This window comes from Merops nubicus, unplaced genomic scaffold (genome assembly GCF_000691845.1).
Source record: "Merops nubicus isolate BGI_N331 unplaced genomic scaffold, ASM69184v1 scaffold1358, whole genome shotgun sequence".
Classification (NCBI taxonomy): domain Eukaryota; kingdom Metazoa; phylum Chordata; class Aves; order Coraciiformes; family Meropidae; genus Merops; species Merops nubicus.
Genome location: NW_008623426.1, coordinates 17,545 through 30,030, shown reverse-complemented (window position 1 = coordinate 30,030; position 12,486 = coordinate 17,545). Strand labels below are relative to the sequence as shown.

The 12,486-nt window shown below is 40.9% G+C and overlaps 1 protein-coding gene across 1 annotated transcript; it reads left to right on the top strand.

The window, feature by feature from the left end:
• Positions 1-203: 203 nt before the first annotated feature.
• VAMP2 (vesicle-associated membrane protein 2 (synaptobrevin 2)) lies at positions 204-5,008 on the top strand (the record flags this gene model as incomplete). The annotated part of the gene is made up of 3 exons (XM_008945038.1): positions 204-318; positions 3,663-3,821; positions 4,949-5,008. Coding segments are annotated over 3 exons (334 nt in total), but the record flags the coding sequence as incomplete, so codon positions are not given.
• Between the last annotated feature and the right edge of the window lie 7,478 nt (positions 5,009-12,486).

The following is a 12,486-nucleotide window of genomic DNA, read 5'->3' as shown; positions in this document are numbered from 1 at the left end:
CTATCAAAAAATAGTGTGAAAACTAATTGCAGCATGGGAGGGAATGGGACACCAGAGTTGTGATCCAGGAATGGAAAATATGGGCTGTGAGATAACAGAAAACTCCTTTAAGAGAGAGGTGCTTTTGACTTGTTCCAGAAAAGGGATAGTGAAGAAGCAAAGATGGTTTCGGTCACTTTTTCTGTTTTCTGGTTTTAATCTAGGTCTGCTCCAGCTCCTACCCAAGGTCCTACCAGTGCTGGGGCTGCAGGGCCACCTCCTGCTACCAATGTGTCAAGCAACAAACGGCTGCAGCAGACACAAGCCCAGGTGGATGAGGTAAGTGGCTCCAGGTAATTTACTGCTCATCACAAGGATGCTGGTGTGATTATTTTCTTTCCTTTAAGATCCTTTCCTCCCTAGTGATCCAGAAGCTCCTGCTCATCTGAAAGCAGTGGATCTAGGAAATGAGGTTTACTGAAGAATGGCATTTCTGAGGAGTCAGACAGTACAAGAGAGATTCTGAGTATGAACATCCTTGTGTCAGTAACACTTCTGCAGAATACACATGGGCATTGGTGCCAAGTCATTAATTCATGCCCGCGAGTCAGGTTAGGAGGAAATGTCATGGTGGAAACAGCTCTTTTAACCCATTCCTGCATTCCTAAAGGTTAGAAGCTGATCTCAGGCTGGTTCACAGGGACAGACCATCAGCTTCTCGTGGACAGATTGAAGCCATGAGAATTGTACAGCTAAGGGCTGTGTTTGTTATGCAGAGCTCTACTGACTAATCCTCACAGTTTATCCCCAAAGGCACCCACACATGATGTCATAACAGCATCTTCAACAAATCTCCACTTTTGTTGGTCTTTTGTTGGTCATGTGACTGTGTGACTGTTTCAGCTTGAATCCTTAAATTCTCGTAGCCTACAGCCTACCCCACTGCCTCAGCTGTAATGCCAGTGTCCATCCAAGTGCTGTGATAATGGGGCCATGAGGATACCACCACTCATGCCTACAGCCCCTGAGCACACCTGCAGCACAGGAGCAGCTGTGGTGTTCTTGCACACCTGCTGGGCAGATTTGTGTGCTGGGTATTAACTGTGGAGTTTTGCCAAACCCTTACAAAGACTTAACTATTTGTTTACTGTCCATGGGGAAGTGGCCAGGGATTGTGCAATACTTTAATGCCAGTTTGATAAAATACACATTAGAAAATAACTATTTACATGTGTAAAGGCCTCTATTTTCAAAAGCTCCAGGTGTGCTTTAAAAATAGTAGAGAAGACCTCACAATATCCAACTCAAATGCATTTTCTAAGATTAATTAAATACAACTGCCAAATTGAGCTTTGTCTTTTTGAGAATTTTGGAGAATCCCCATTGCTGATGCTCAGAGCTGATTGTAAGAACATCCTCTGGCTGCAGAAATGTCTAGGCTGAATTCTCTCATTACCACTGATTTTCACATCACCTAACTTCATTGGCACTAGCGGAGTGTCTCTTGCAGTAAGAGATGGAATATTAGAGTTCAGCTTTTGTCTTGGGTCAGAATAATGACATCAACTTCATGTCCTGAACATACTACATCATGATGGTGCTGTAATTGTTCGTGTGAGCTACAGCAGAAGTAATTTACCCTAGAAGATGAAAAATAATTGCTGTTATTGACTAAACTGAGTGGTGCAGGTCAGGTACATAGGGCTCTTCAAGCAGATCAGTAGAGATAGCTCCAGCAACGCTGGTGAACCCCTCACTTTGTGATGAAGATACCCTGTATTCTGAGACTTTTCACTCAAGTCCATGCAAGTTTGTCTTGTGAAGCATTATTTTGGCAGGAACTCTTATCCAGTGTGAACGGACAGTGGGTAGCTCTTGGATTTGAGGATTATGTGGCTGATAATCAGGATCCATGTTTTTTTCACCTCCCGTGTGAGAGAGAGGCTGAGGTTGGTATGCATTTTGAGTGGATAGCACATGGTCAGCAGATCCTTATTTAGTAGGGATATCACAGTGCAAGAATAACCAAGGGAGGAAAATGCCACTGGGCTTTCAGCACGGTGGGGTCACTAGGGTGAAAGTGGTTTATAGCACGGAAGGGGATGATCTGTTAAGCTCTGCTTTGACCTTCCTGCTAGATCTTTCCTGGTTGTTTTCCTCTCACGCCCTGTGGGACAGTGATCTGTAGGTGGCACCAAACTCCGCAGCACAGCACCGCACCCTCCGGCCGTTCTGCTCCCGGCTGGTCACAGCCCTTCAGACCCGAACCCGGAGCTGGCACCGCGATCACGGCTTTGCACAAGAGAAAATGTTAGGTCTTAGTAAAATGACTGACATTGTTAATGCTGTGTCAATGCTGGTATAGTCTGTCAGCTATATCCTTGTTGCATTTTGCCCTCTGATTTCTCTAGGCATCCTAGAGCTTATTTTCTAAGGCCCAGATCTCAGTTTAAGACTAGACAAACATTTATTTATTTGACAAATGTGGTGTTTTCTGGAGCAGTGCTCACTAAAGTCATGTTATATTTAATAAATAGGGGGTTTTTTGGGAAGAAAATAAAGAGAGAATGAGTAGGGAATGTTAGAGTATTTGGTTTCAGCATTTTCAAATAGTTTAAAATTTTCACCACACATCATTGTATTGAAACAATTTAGCTAAACACTAGTTGAGAAACAAAAACAAAAGGTTTTGTTTAAGTTCATATGAAGTTAAATGCTTGGAAGGTTTTGGAATGGACAAGGAAGTAAAAAAAATTTGGGATGACAAAAACATTTGATTTTGTTTTATCTGTGGTAGACAACCAAAACATATCTTTTGAATTTCAGAACAACATTTAACTCTATGCCAGTCCTTTCAAAGATTCTTTCAATACCAGTTTCATCTCACTATATTTAAATCATGTATTTAAATCCTGTATTTTTTAAGTAACTGAGATTTTGCAGGTAATAGTTAAATTATATTAAATACAAACAACATGGACTTTCTTATTACAGACCTTGAGAAGTAACAGGCCAACAACCATAGTCACTGCTAGAATAAGTGGTCACAACTTTCCTGAGATGGGTACACTATCTAACTTTTATGTTAGTGATGAGTTTGCATGGGGTTTCTATTTAGAGTTACTGATTTGCTAGAAGAGGATTTTCATCTAACGCGGTGTATGAAGTATACACATGAATGGGCCTTACCTGTTGTGTACTGGCTGTGCACGTTTTTCACTGAGGCTGTGCAGTGGGGTGGGGTGTGCTTCCTGCTACACTTCAGGCTGAATTTTCTTAGGGAAAATTTTCTCCTCATCCACTTTCAAGCAGGACTTCAAATTATGGCTGAGAAATCATCTTGTCCAAGAAAGATCTGCAGAGTAAGTAAATTCCTTGGTGAGGAAATGCAGACATGGCTGAGAAAAATCAAAATCTTTAATGAAACTAATTATGGTATTTAATAGTGTCCCTTTATTTTTTCCTTTAAGGGCATTTGAACACAGTACAGCTATGTTCATCTTGTCCTCACTCCATCTGCTTCCACAGCCATGGGTTTTGAGGCACAGTCCAAGTGGTTGCCTTCCCAGACCATAAAGGCAAATGGCTGGTTTCGGGATGATGTGTGATATTGCGGTGTGATCATATGGGTGACCTTCAGCTCTGCTGTGTGTGGAATCTAATGTGAGGCTGTGCCTTTTCAGGTGGTGGACATCATGAGAATGAACGTGGACAAGGTGCTAGAAAGAGACCAGAAGCTATCAGAGCTTGACAACCGGGCAGATGCATTGCAAGCAGGTGCCTCACAGTTTGAAACCAGTGCAGCCAAACTGAAGAGAAAATACTGGTGGAAAAATTGCAAGGTAAAGAATACAAACTATTGTTAAGGATCATTTCATGGCAGATGTTACTTTCACATGTATTTAATGGGACTTTGCTTTCAGCATGGCATCTCTAAGTGGTCTCTTCTTGTCAAGGGGAGAAAGAGATGCCTTACCTGCTAAGCTCCAGGATAATAATCAATTTTGTTCTTTACCAGAACCCATTCTTTAGATAATTACTGCAGTATATAAAATGTAGAAACAGATTTTGGTGCTTCAGTCAGTGCCTGCAGATAGGGATGGAAGAGCATTCCACATTTACTTATGTCAGTTCCCTGTGTGAACTTCAAAACCTCAACAGGCATAGTGAATTCTAGTAGTGACAGAAAAGAAGCTTATTCTTTTTCAGATCATCAGCCTCTTGATCTTTCTTTAGGATGGTAGTAAACTACTAATACGAAAGCTATGCCAAAATTTCATCTTTATTTCCATTTCTCTTCAGTACCACCTTTGCTGCTGACCATTCATGTCCACCCAAATACAGCCACCTGTTCCCAGAGGTGAATCCCACACATATTTCTCACCAGTTTGTTGCCTGCTTTGTCTCTTCAATCCATGGTGCTATGAAATGTAAAGCAAGGCAAAATATTCTGGGTAAACTACATGCATCAACACTCCAGAAATAAGTGGATCTAGGTTAGAAATTCAACCGGCCAGTTTCTAAGGCATTAGGCATCCAGCTGCCTCTTCCCTGACTATGGGAATGTGGTGAAAAGTGATCAGTTTACTCTGGCATAAAGAGGTACGTGGCCATGTGTGAATTTAGCCACTTCAATCACCTCTGGAGTTGTTTTACTTTGGAAGCTTACTTTTCCTTTGCTTCTGGAAATGGACAAGGTTGGTCACTGCATTTTTAGCTGATGGGTCAGAAATTGCTAGCTTTGACAAGGGGCTATCATCATTGCTGGTTGTCCACTGTTCCTAAACTTGGCACTAAATGTGGAGCCTTGACAAGTCTGTTACAGTGAGTCTGTAAGAATTAAAAGTGCAAGGAATGAGCCACAAAGTAAAAGCAAAAAAAAAAAAAAAACCCAAATCTGAGGAGGGTCTCTTGTGAAAAACCTGACTTTCTCTTTTTTTTTTTTTTTCTCATGATTTTCCTTTTATAGATGATGATCATCCTTGGTGTAGTATGCGCAGTCATTCTCATTATAATTATAAGTGAGTAACTGATTTTCTCTTTCATTTATGATCTCAATAGCTCTGTGACTTACCAAGTACTGTTATATTAAAAAGTAAAACAAAACAAAAAAAATGGATATAAAATATTTAAACTGATTCATTTGTGAAATTCCCCTTCTAGTGTTATGCTGTTATAGTGAGAATTACTGCAAATTCTCTGGACACTTTTATAGGTAGAATTTGTCGACACTAGATGTATTTTACATTAGCATGTTATATAACTTTCCCTAGGATTAAAGACTCTTCCTTTTCATGTTTATATAAATTTTTATGCAGTCTCAGATATCTTACTTTCATTACAAGCAGTGCCACAGTCCTGGTGTTTTCTAGTGAGAACAGTAATGCTCAAATTACCATATGCCTATAAAAAGAAAGTGAAGGCCCACAGGCAACAGGCATCTGATGTGTTTTCTAAAAGCGTGTAGGTGCCTAGTTCCCACCAAATCAGCTGAATTTGAGTTGTTGGTGCTTCTGAAAATTTGCATCTTGGACACTTAAATATTGTTAAAAGATGGCCCAAAGTCTTATTGATTTCCTGTCTCAAAGGACCACCTCATTCCACACATTTGTTATAGATGAGACAGCATATGAATGAATAATAGCAGTCATGCTGGTTGGGAGCCAGGGATCTTGTAATGACAGGAACTGAACACTTTATTTATGTAACCTCTGTGTTAGCAACAGCCGTTCTGTGACATAACTGTAATATGGCATTGACTCCTAAAAGGGAGATTTCTTGAGCTAGGCAATCCAGCTAGTCACCCAGAAGAGATTCGTGGATGTGAATTAATACCCAGCTCTCAAATTACACGCCTTCTATTCAGCATGTTTCCATTTTCCTCTGTTGCTTCTGTAAAGAAGGCTTACAGAATCACCTGTAAACATCACTAAATGGATTGAGATACATATGGCAGTTTATTAGTCTTATGAATGCTGCCACCAGAGTGACCCAGAATAATTCTAGGGTTTCGTAACACTGGTACGACAAGAATGGGAAATGACTAGATATTAATTAACTATATTAACTAGGTACTCAAGGCAACTGGCTTCAAGGGAAAGGTGTAGCAGAACTAGTGCAGGGAAGACAGATGTGCAGCCATTGAATTGATTGCTGTGTATACATGCATCATTGAGCACTGTGGGTATCTTAATAAGAAAGCAAAAAGCAGACAAGAAAGCTCATAATTTCTTCTTAGAAGTTAAGTTTAATTATGTATGTTATAATATTGTTTCCCTCCCAGTTTTAAATATTGGATGCCTGGCCTTCTAAGTTTAGAAGCAGATGTGGCAGGTTTGATACGGCTTAGGTTGGCTTTAAGGTAATTATTCACACTTGAGTGTCACATCATCAAACCCAGGTCACAGCTCACCATTGTGAGATCTCGTGCAAGCTTAGTGAGATTTAAATGTAGTTAAGCTCTGGATCTTAAATTACTTTTTCAGTCTGTTTGATTCTTCTGTAACAGTGTTAAAGGCTGCAGTTTCAGGAAGGACCCTGTGTATTGAACTCAATGGTGTACTTATTTACAATAGCTCTCAAGTATATGTTTAAATCCTGTTGACAACAAGCGTCCAAGTGCTGTCACAGACAAGGCCTGTATGGCTTCTCCAGCCACTGATTTGAATGGGAACCAGATCATGCCCTCCATGCAGGGCTGGTTATGGATGTGGATAGACTGGATAGTTCCTCACAGCAACAACCTACTATGGTTGTTGGAAGCCCAAGCCAGGCTTCCTGGTACTGGGGCCCTGGAAAAGTGGTCTGGCTCCCTGCTGACTGATGAGTTACAACCTGGGGGACTACAGGTGTTGCTGGGGCTGGGTATAGTGGCTAAAATCACCACCAGCCCTTGCCCTTTCTGTCTTTGAAGCCACAGTCTCCCCTGCTTCCCACTGCAGTTCCCCCTCAGAACTCCTTTTGACACGGGGCAGCATCCCTGCTCCCGCTGTCCCACATCCCAGGCATGCTGTGTGCAAGACAAGCCACACTCAGAGCCGATGTGAAAGGCGTTTGCCGCTCTCTGACAGCACGCGCTTCTGTGAAATAAAGCACAACAGGAACTCGGTAATAACTGGTGGGGTTTTGTTTTTTGTTTTTTGGGTTTTTTTTTCCCTTCTGCTTCCTTTCCCAGTTTATTTCTCCACTTGAAAAAGCAAAGAAGGAAGACTCGGCACGACTTTGTTCATATCAACCGATGATATCAGTGTTCCTTTGTTGAACTCCGCTTTTTAATTCAACGGTGTCTTGGGATTTTTGCTTGTAATAACCCATAAGCATTCAGTGTGGTGTGTTTTGGAATTCTGTTGTTTCCACAAGAAACTGTACCAGCTAAATACTGCCAAGTAGTTCCATACACTGTCTTATCACTGTGTCTTAAAATGTGTACACGCTGACCTTCAGAAACTGTAGTATATGAAAAGCATCCTAAACATCTCAGAACTAGAGAATGGAGCTATGGGGAAGCTCCTGCTTAAAGGGACACTGGCAGGTGGATTGCAGCAAACATTAGGGCCAAAACTCTTCAGTCTGAGCACCTAAAGTTGGATGGTAAAATCCACTCTCAGATGTAACTTCTTGAGGTGGTGAGTATTTGCTACTCCCATTGAAGAGAGTGGTACCTACAAGTATTCATGTAAGGCATCTTATTTCAAGCTAGCCAACCAAGCACTGATCTTTTGAGATTAGCTGTAGTATCCAGGTCTAAAAACATTACTTGCAGAAAATAAATAGGACTGGATTATCATCTTTCACGGATTTAGATTTTTCTTTTTAAGGTGTTCTGTACAACCAGGATGGCTTCAATATGAAAGCCAGGAAAAAAACAAATAAGCTTTAGCTATCACAATCTTGAAAAAGCCAAGTGAAATGCAAAGAAGGTAACACAAGCATCATAAGTGACCAAGATCCAGACTCTTGCTAAAACTGAAGGCACTGTTTGTCATGCTTCATGAGACTCTTAGATGCCAGTCCCCAGTACTTAGTGGCCCTAACTTAAAGCACATGAACAACTTTGGTGATGTCTGTGGCTTCCCAGCACAAGCGTGGGAAGCTACTTCTGCACTGTTCTGTAGAAATGGTCCCCACTGTGAGGACTGTTCAAAAAATCAGGATGAAGGTGGTATAGGTAAAGAGAGGGAACAGTGGAGAGAGGCTGAGAAAGGAAAGGGTGCTTAGCAAAGCTCTCCTGGAGAAAAGGAAGGCAGAGAAACACCATTCCAAAGTGGTGGTGTTAAGAGGCTTTTAAAAGATTTTATTTAATTTGTGTTTATATGGCTCATAAACTACAGTGTCATCTTTGTAAAGTGCTCAGCTGAGATACTTTTCATACTTTAATTAACTTTTGATGTAATTAAGAGAAATTATATGCTGTGGTTCGAAAGTTCTTGCATGCTATTGTTGTATGGCTTCTCCCAAATGTTCAACTCCTAGTTTTTTCTTTTTAAACACTGAATAGTTTAATCATAGTTAAACAAACTAAAAATCAATTATCAATTTTGAACCAGGAAATTATGAAAGTGGTTTTTCTTTTAGGATAAATCCTTCAGAATTTCTAAGAATAATTTGTAGAAGTTTTTAGTTTTGTTTGTTTGTTTGTTTGCAATTTAATTAAGGCATAGAAATGGTGATTATGCTTGTGTAAATATTCCCACTGTGGAGCCTCTCTTGACATGGTATTGGATTAAAAAAGCAGAGATTCAGACCAATTTGTTGCAGTGGATGTATATAAAAATTGTACTGAAGCAGAATTTTGCAGAGAACAAGCAATGAATGGCTTCAGTTGCATTTTTTGCCCCCCTATATATTTATTACTTCGTATTCACATGTACTCTTTCATATCATTAAGTAGTACGTGGCAACAGTCTTAATGAAACTGAACTGTCAAAGTCACTAATGTGCTACTGGGCTTCCTGGTATGCTCTGTTCACTTTGGGCCTTCAGCTAAGGGAGTCCATAAACAGTTCTAAAATCCTCCTAGGCCAGACAGAAAACTCTGCTGTCATGAAGGGCCGGATTCCTCGAGGTGCCACAACTCAGCACTATGTATAGCCAAGCCTTTGCTGGCCATCCAACTTCAGGATCTTTTTTAAATTAGTAAGGTATTTGGCTGATAAGAAAGAATTATCTCCTAAGAGTGTGACCTTGCTACTGATACCCACGCTGAGCATGGCTTGATCCTCACTGGGCTTCTCTACAGGACTGCTGAAAGGACCCATGAGATCAAAGTTTTCACTGGAGATGGTATTATGAGTAACAGCAGAAACACATCCTCAATGTTAGACAGTGTCTTCTCCTACGAGAGCCTGAACTGACTACTTAGCTGCTATGGCTGTAAATACATATCAAAGAGTTTGAATCCTCTAGCTACAAAGGTGCAAGGTTTCAAAATGGAAATGGAATGAAACTGCAGTGAAACTGCTATAAGGATGCAAAGCTTACATCCTCCTAGCTAATGTATCTCAACTGAGTTAATAACAAAGTGAGAGCTTTAGGGGAGAGTGGAGAAGAGGAACTGCTGGTTGTGGAACATGTACTCATTCTCCCTCAAATGGGGCTGGCTGCTAAATGTTGGTGAGAATTTGAGAGAAAGAGGTTAGCCAAGAAACCTAGCCTCTAGTGGGTTTTAAAATGCTTGTGACCAGACAATTTCCTCCTGTGTGCTAATGGAATGCGCTAAATTAATGTGTTTGACTCTTTTCAGTTATTTGTGTATAGCATGCTGGTGAGTGCTCAGTGTTTGCTAGTTGTGCTGTGCTGGTTGGCTGCAATCGTTAAGATAAGGTATGTAAGATTTCTAATTCACCTCTGGAAGCAGGAACAACTATGTCCTTCCCTGGTTCACAGACCCAGAGTCAAGCTGGGTCTGGGCTCCTGCAGAAGGTTAATTCTCCTGAAGGAGCATATGGTAATATAGGGCTGTCCAGGGTCATAGCTAGTGCAACACCATCAGTTACACGTAGACTGGCACAGAGGACAATCTATATAAACACAGTTGGAGATCTTATTTGTGTGGAAGCCAGGATTGATTGCTTTCCACTCACTGCCTCTACATTTAAAATGTCCATGGAGTTACAACTGCCTACTTATAATAATAAATTTCCCACAAAAAGGTTAACTCATTCTTGTTTAGTCAGCACTGCTTAGAATTTCAATTACTGGGTAGGATTTCAACCACTACTCTTCATGACTAGCTGCTGGCTAGGATTGTACCCTGGGCTGGTAGGAAGGCACAAAGGGTTTCCTTTTACCTGCTCCCCAGCAAAGCCTCAGGGGACTGCAAAGCATTCTGATCACAATCTTGGGGACTGAACTGAAGAATTCTCTGGCTGGAAGCAAGGATTTGGATAGTTTCAGCAGAATTAGACATTGTTTGAGCTTTGCATATTCTATCTGTATAAGAAGTGCTTATTCGTCCTCTGACTTCTGGGCCGCAGCTGTACAGCTTGGAGGCCCCATGATGTGCTGCTCAGACACAGCATAGCTGCAATGGGACGGTTAGGAGCTGCTGCTTGACTCGCCAATGACAGCTCATCAGCTTCTGAGGCTGAAGTGTTATTTGCATCCACTATACACAGTCTAGTAAGGCCCTACTTGGGCATTAGATCTTCCTCCTTCTAATTTAGCTCACCTCGCAATAGCATAAATATGGCTTTAAACCTAAAAAAATCAGTATACAGAACTTGCAGGAGCAAGTAATATGTAAGTCTAAGTGGGGCACTTGACCTGATTTTCACTTGACAACATTACATAACAGTGCAGTGAATCCAACATAATCCAATATTATTAGAAGGAGGAGGGCAGAATCTGATAAAGGTTTTGAATGTAACCTAGGGTCTGTAAGACAAGAAGTGATTCAGAAATGTAGTTGGTTTCATTTTTAAAACTGAGACTTTGATTCTGTTGGGTGAGGTGAGTCCCAGGAATAGTCCAGGCAAGTAAAATACTTGGACTTTTCTTTTTAAATAACGATCTGCAATAAGTGACTTAAACACTCACAGTGATGAAGGAATAGGGCAGTATTAACTGTGCAAGGAATTAATTAGAACAGCCACAGTGCACTATGTTTTTGCCTGGGTAGCAAGACCTTTTGAAATTCTCCTGTTTTTGTGTCTCATTTCTGTCACTGCTTCTCTGACAGGGCTTCACATAACTTTATGAAGAGCTGTCTGAATACAGTGGATTTGAGCTCCTAAGAGCAAGTCCATGACTTGACATCTCTGTTAGAGCACACCTATAAAACAGTGATGTCTGCTTTTCAGAAGTACATCTACCATGGAAGACTCAAACTTCAGGAACTTTTAGAAGTCCAGATGTTACCCAAATCTTTTTCATGCTTTTACAGAGTGAGGTTTTCCCTATTCCATGGGAAGTTATCCATCCAGTGGGAGTAAGTTGGGTTTTGTTTATTTTTTTTTTAAATGACAGCACATTGATCACACATGTTGGTGCTAGACCTTCACAAAGAAAACCTTGGGTGTGATCCAGGATTTAGATCTCAACCCTGCCTCTCCTGCCCTTTAAACAGGGAAGAGGGCTAAACCAGTAGCCAAATAAGGCACTGGGCTTGCTCCCAGTGTACACAGTGAGTACTGGAGAAAGGCCTCAATGAGACCAAAGTCTCTTTGGTCTGGATTCATGTCCTGACCTGAACTTCAGACCTGTAACAGATCATAACCTTTGGGCCTCCTGTGTAGTCAGAAGAGTCAGATGCTCTTCCAGACAGTTCTTCCTCTCACTTGACTTGTATCTTGTCTAGCAAGAGGGACCTATTTGAGCATATGATTCTTAATGCACCTTCAAATTACCTTTTTTAAAACCAAAATGCCCTAAGAATGTAGTTTGAAAAAAGGGAATTGTAGCTAGTGACATGATTGTCTGAAAATTTCTCAGATGGTGACATTATTTTCAGGAAGGATACTAGATTTGGATATATGAAACAATGAAACCAGAACCTCACATCAATTGTTCTTTCTTCATCCAATCTCCTTCAGAAACACTCGTCTATTCTACTTCAGGAAAGGATTTTGTTTTCCTCTTCAGCTAATTTCCGTTCCTTATTTCATTAATGTATGTCTCCATTGATGTGTTCCCTAGCTTTTTTTTCTTCTCCATTGAGAACCAGAAGGCTGTCTGCCTTTAAACACATGCATAAAGAGAGCTCTGAGCCACCCAAGGAGTTTACCTTTCTTCCTGATGCACTGACATTTAACAGCTACATCTTACAATAAAGCAGAAAACCTGTGGTCGTCTGGTTACATGCGGTTTTGGTGGAGTAAACACTTGATTATTCAACAATGAGTCATTTCTGCAGTAACCTCATTCTGTCATGGCTGTATCACATCTGCTAACTCTCCAAAGCAAAAATCGTAACCTGTACCCGTTTAAAAGATGAATACAGCGTTGTGGTTCATACGTAACACTCTATTCAACCAAAGAAGCCATGTGCTGTTACTTTAAAAGGGCAAA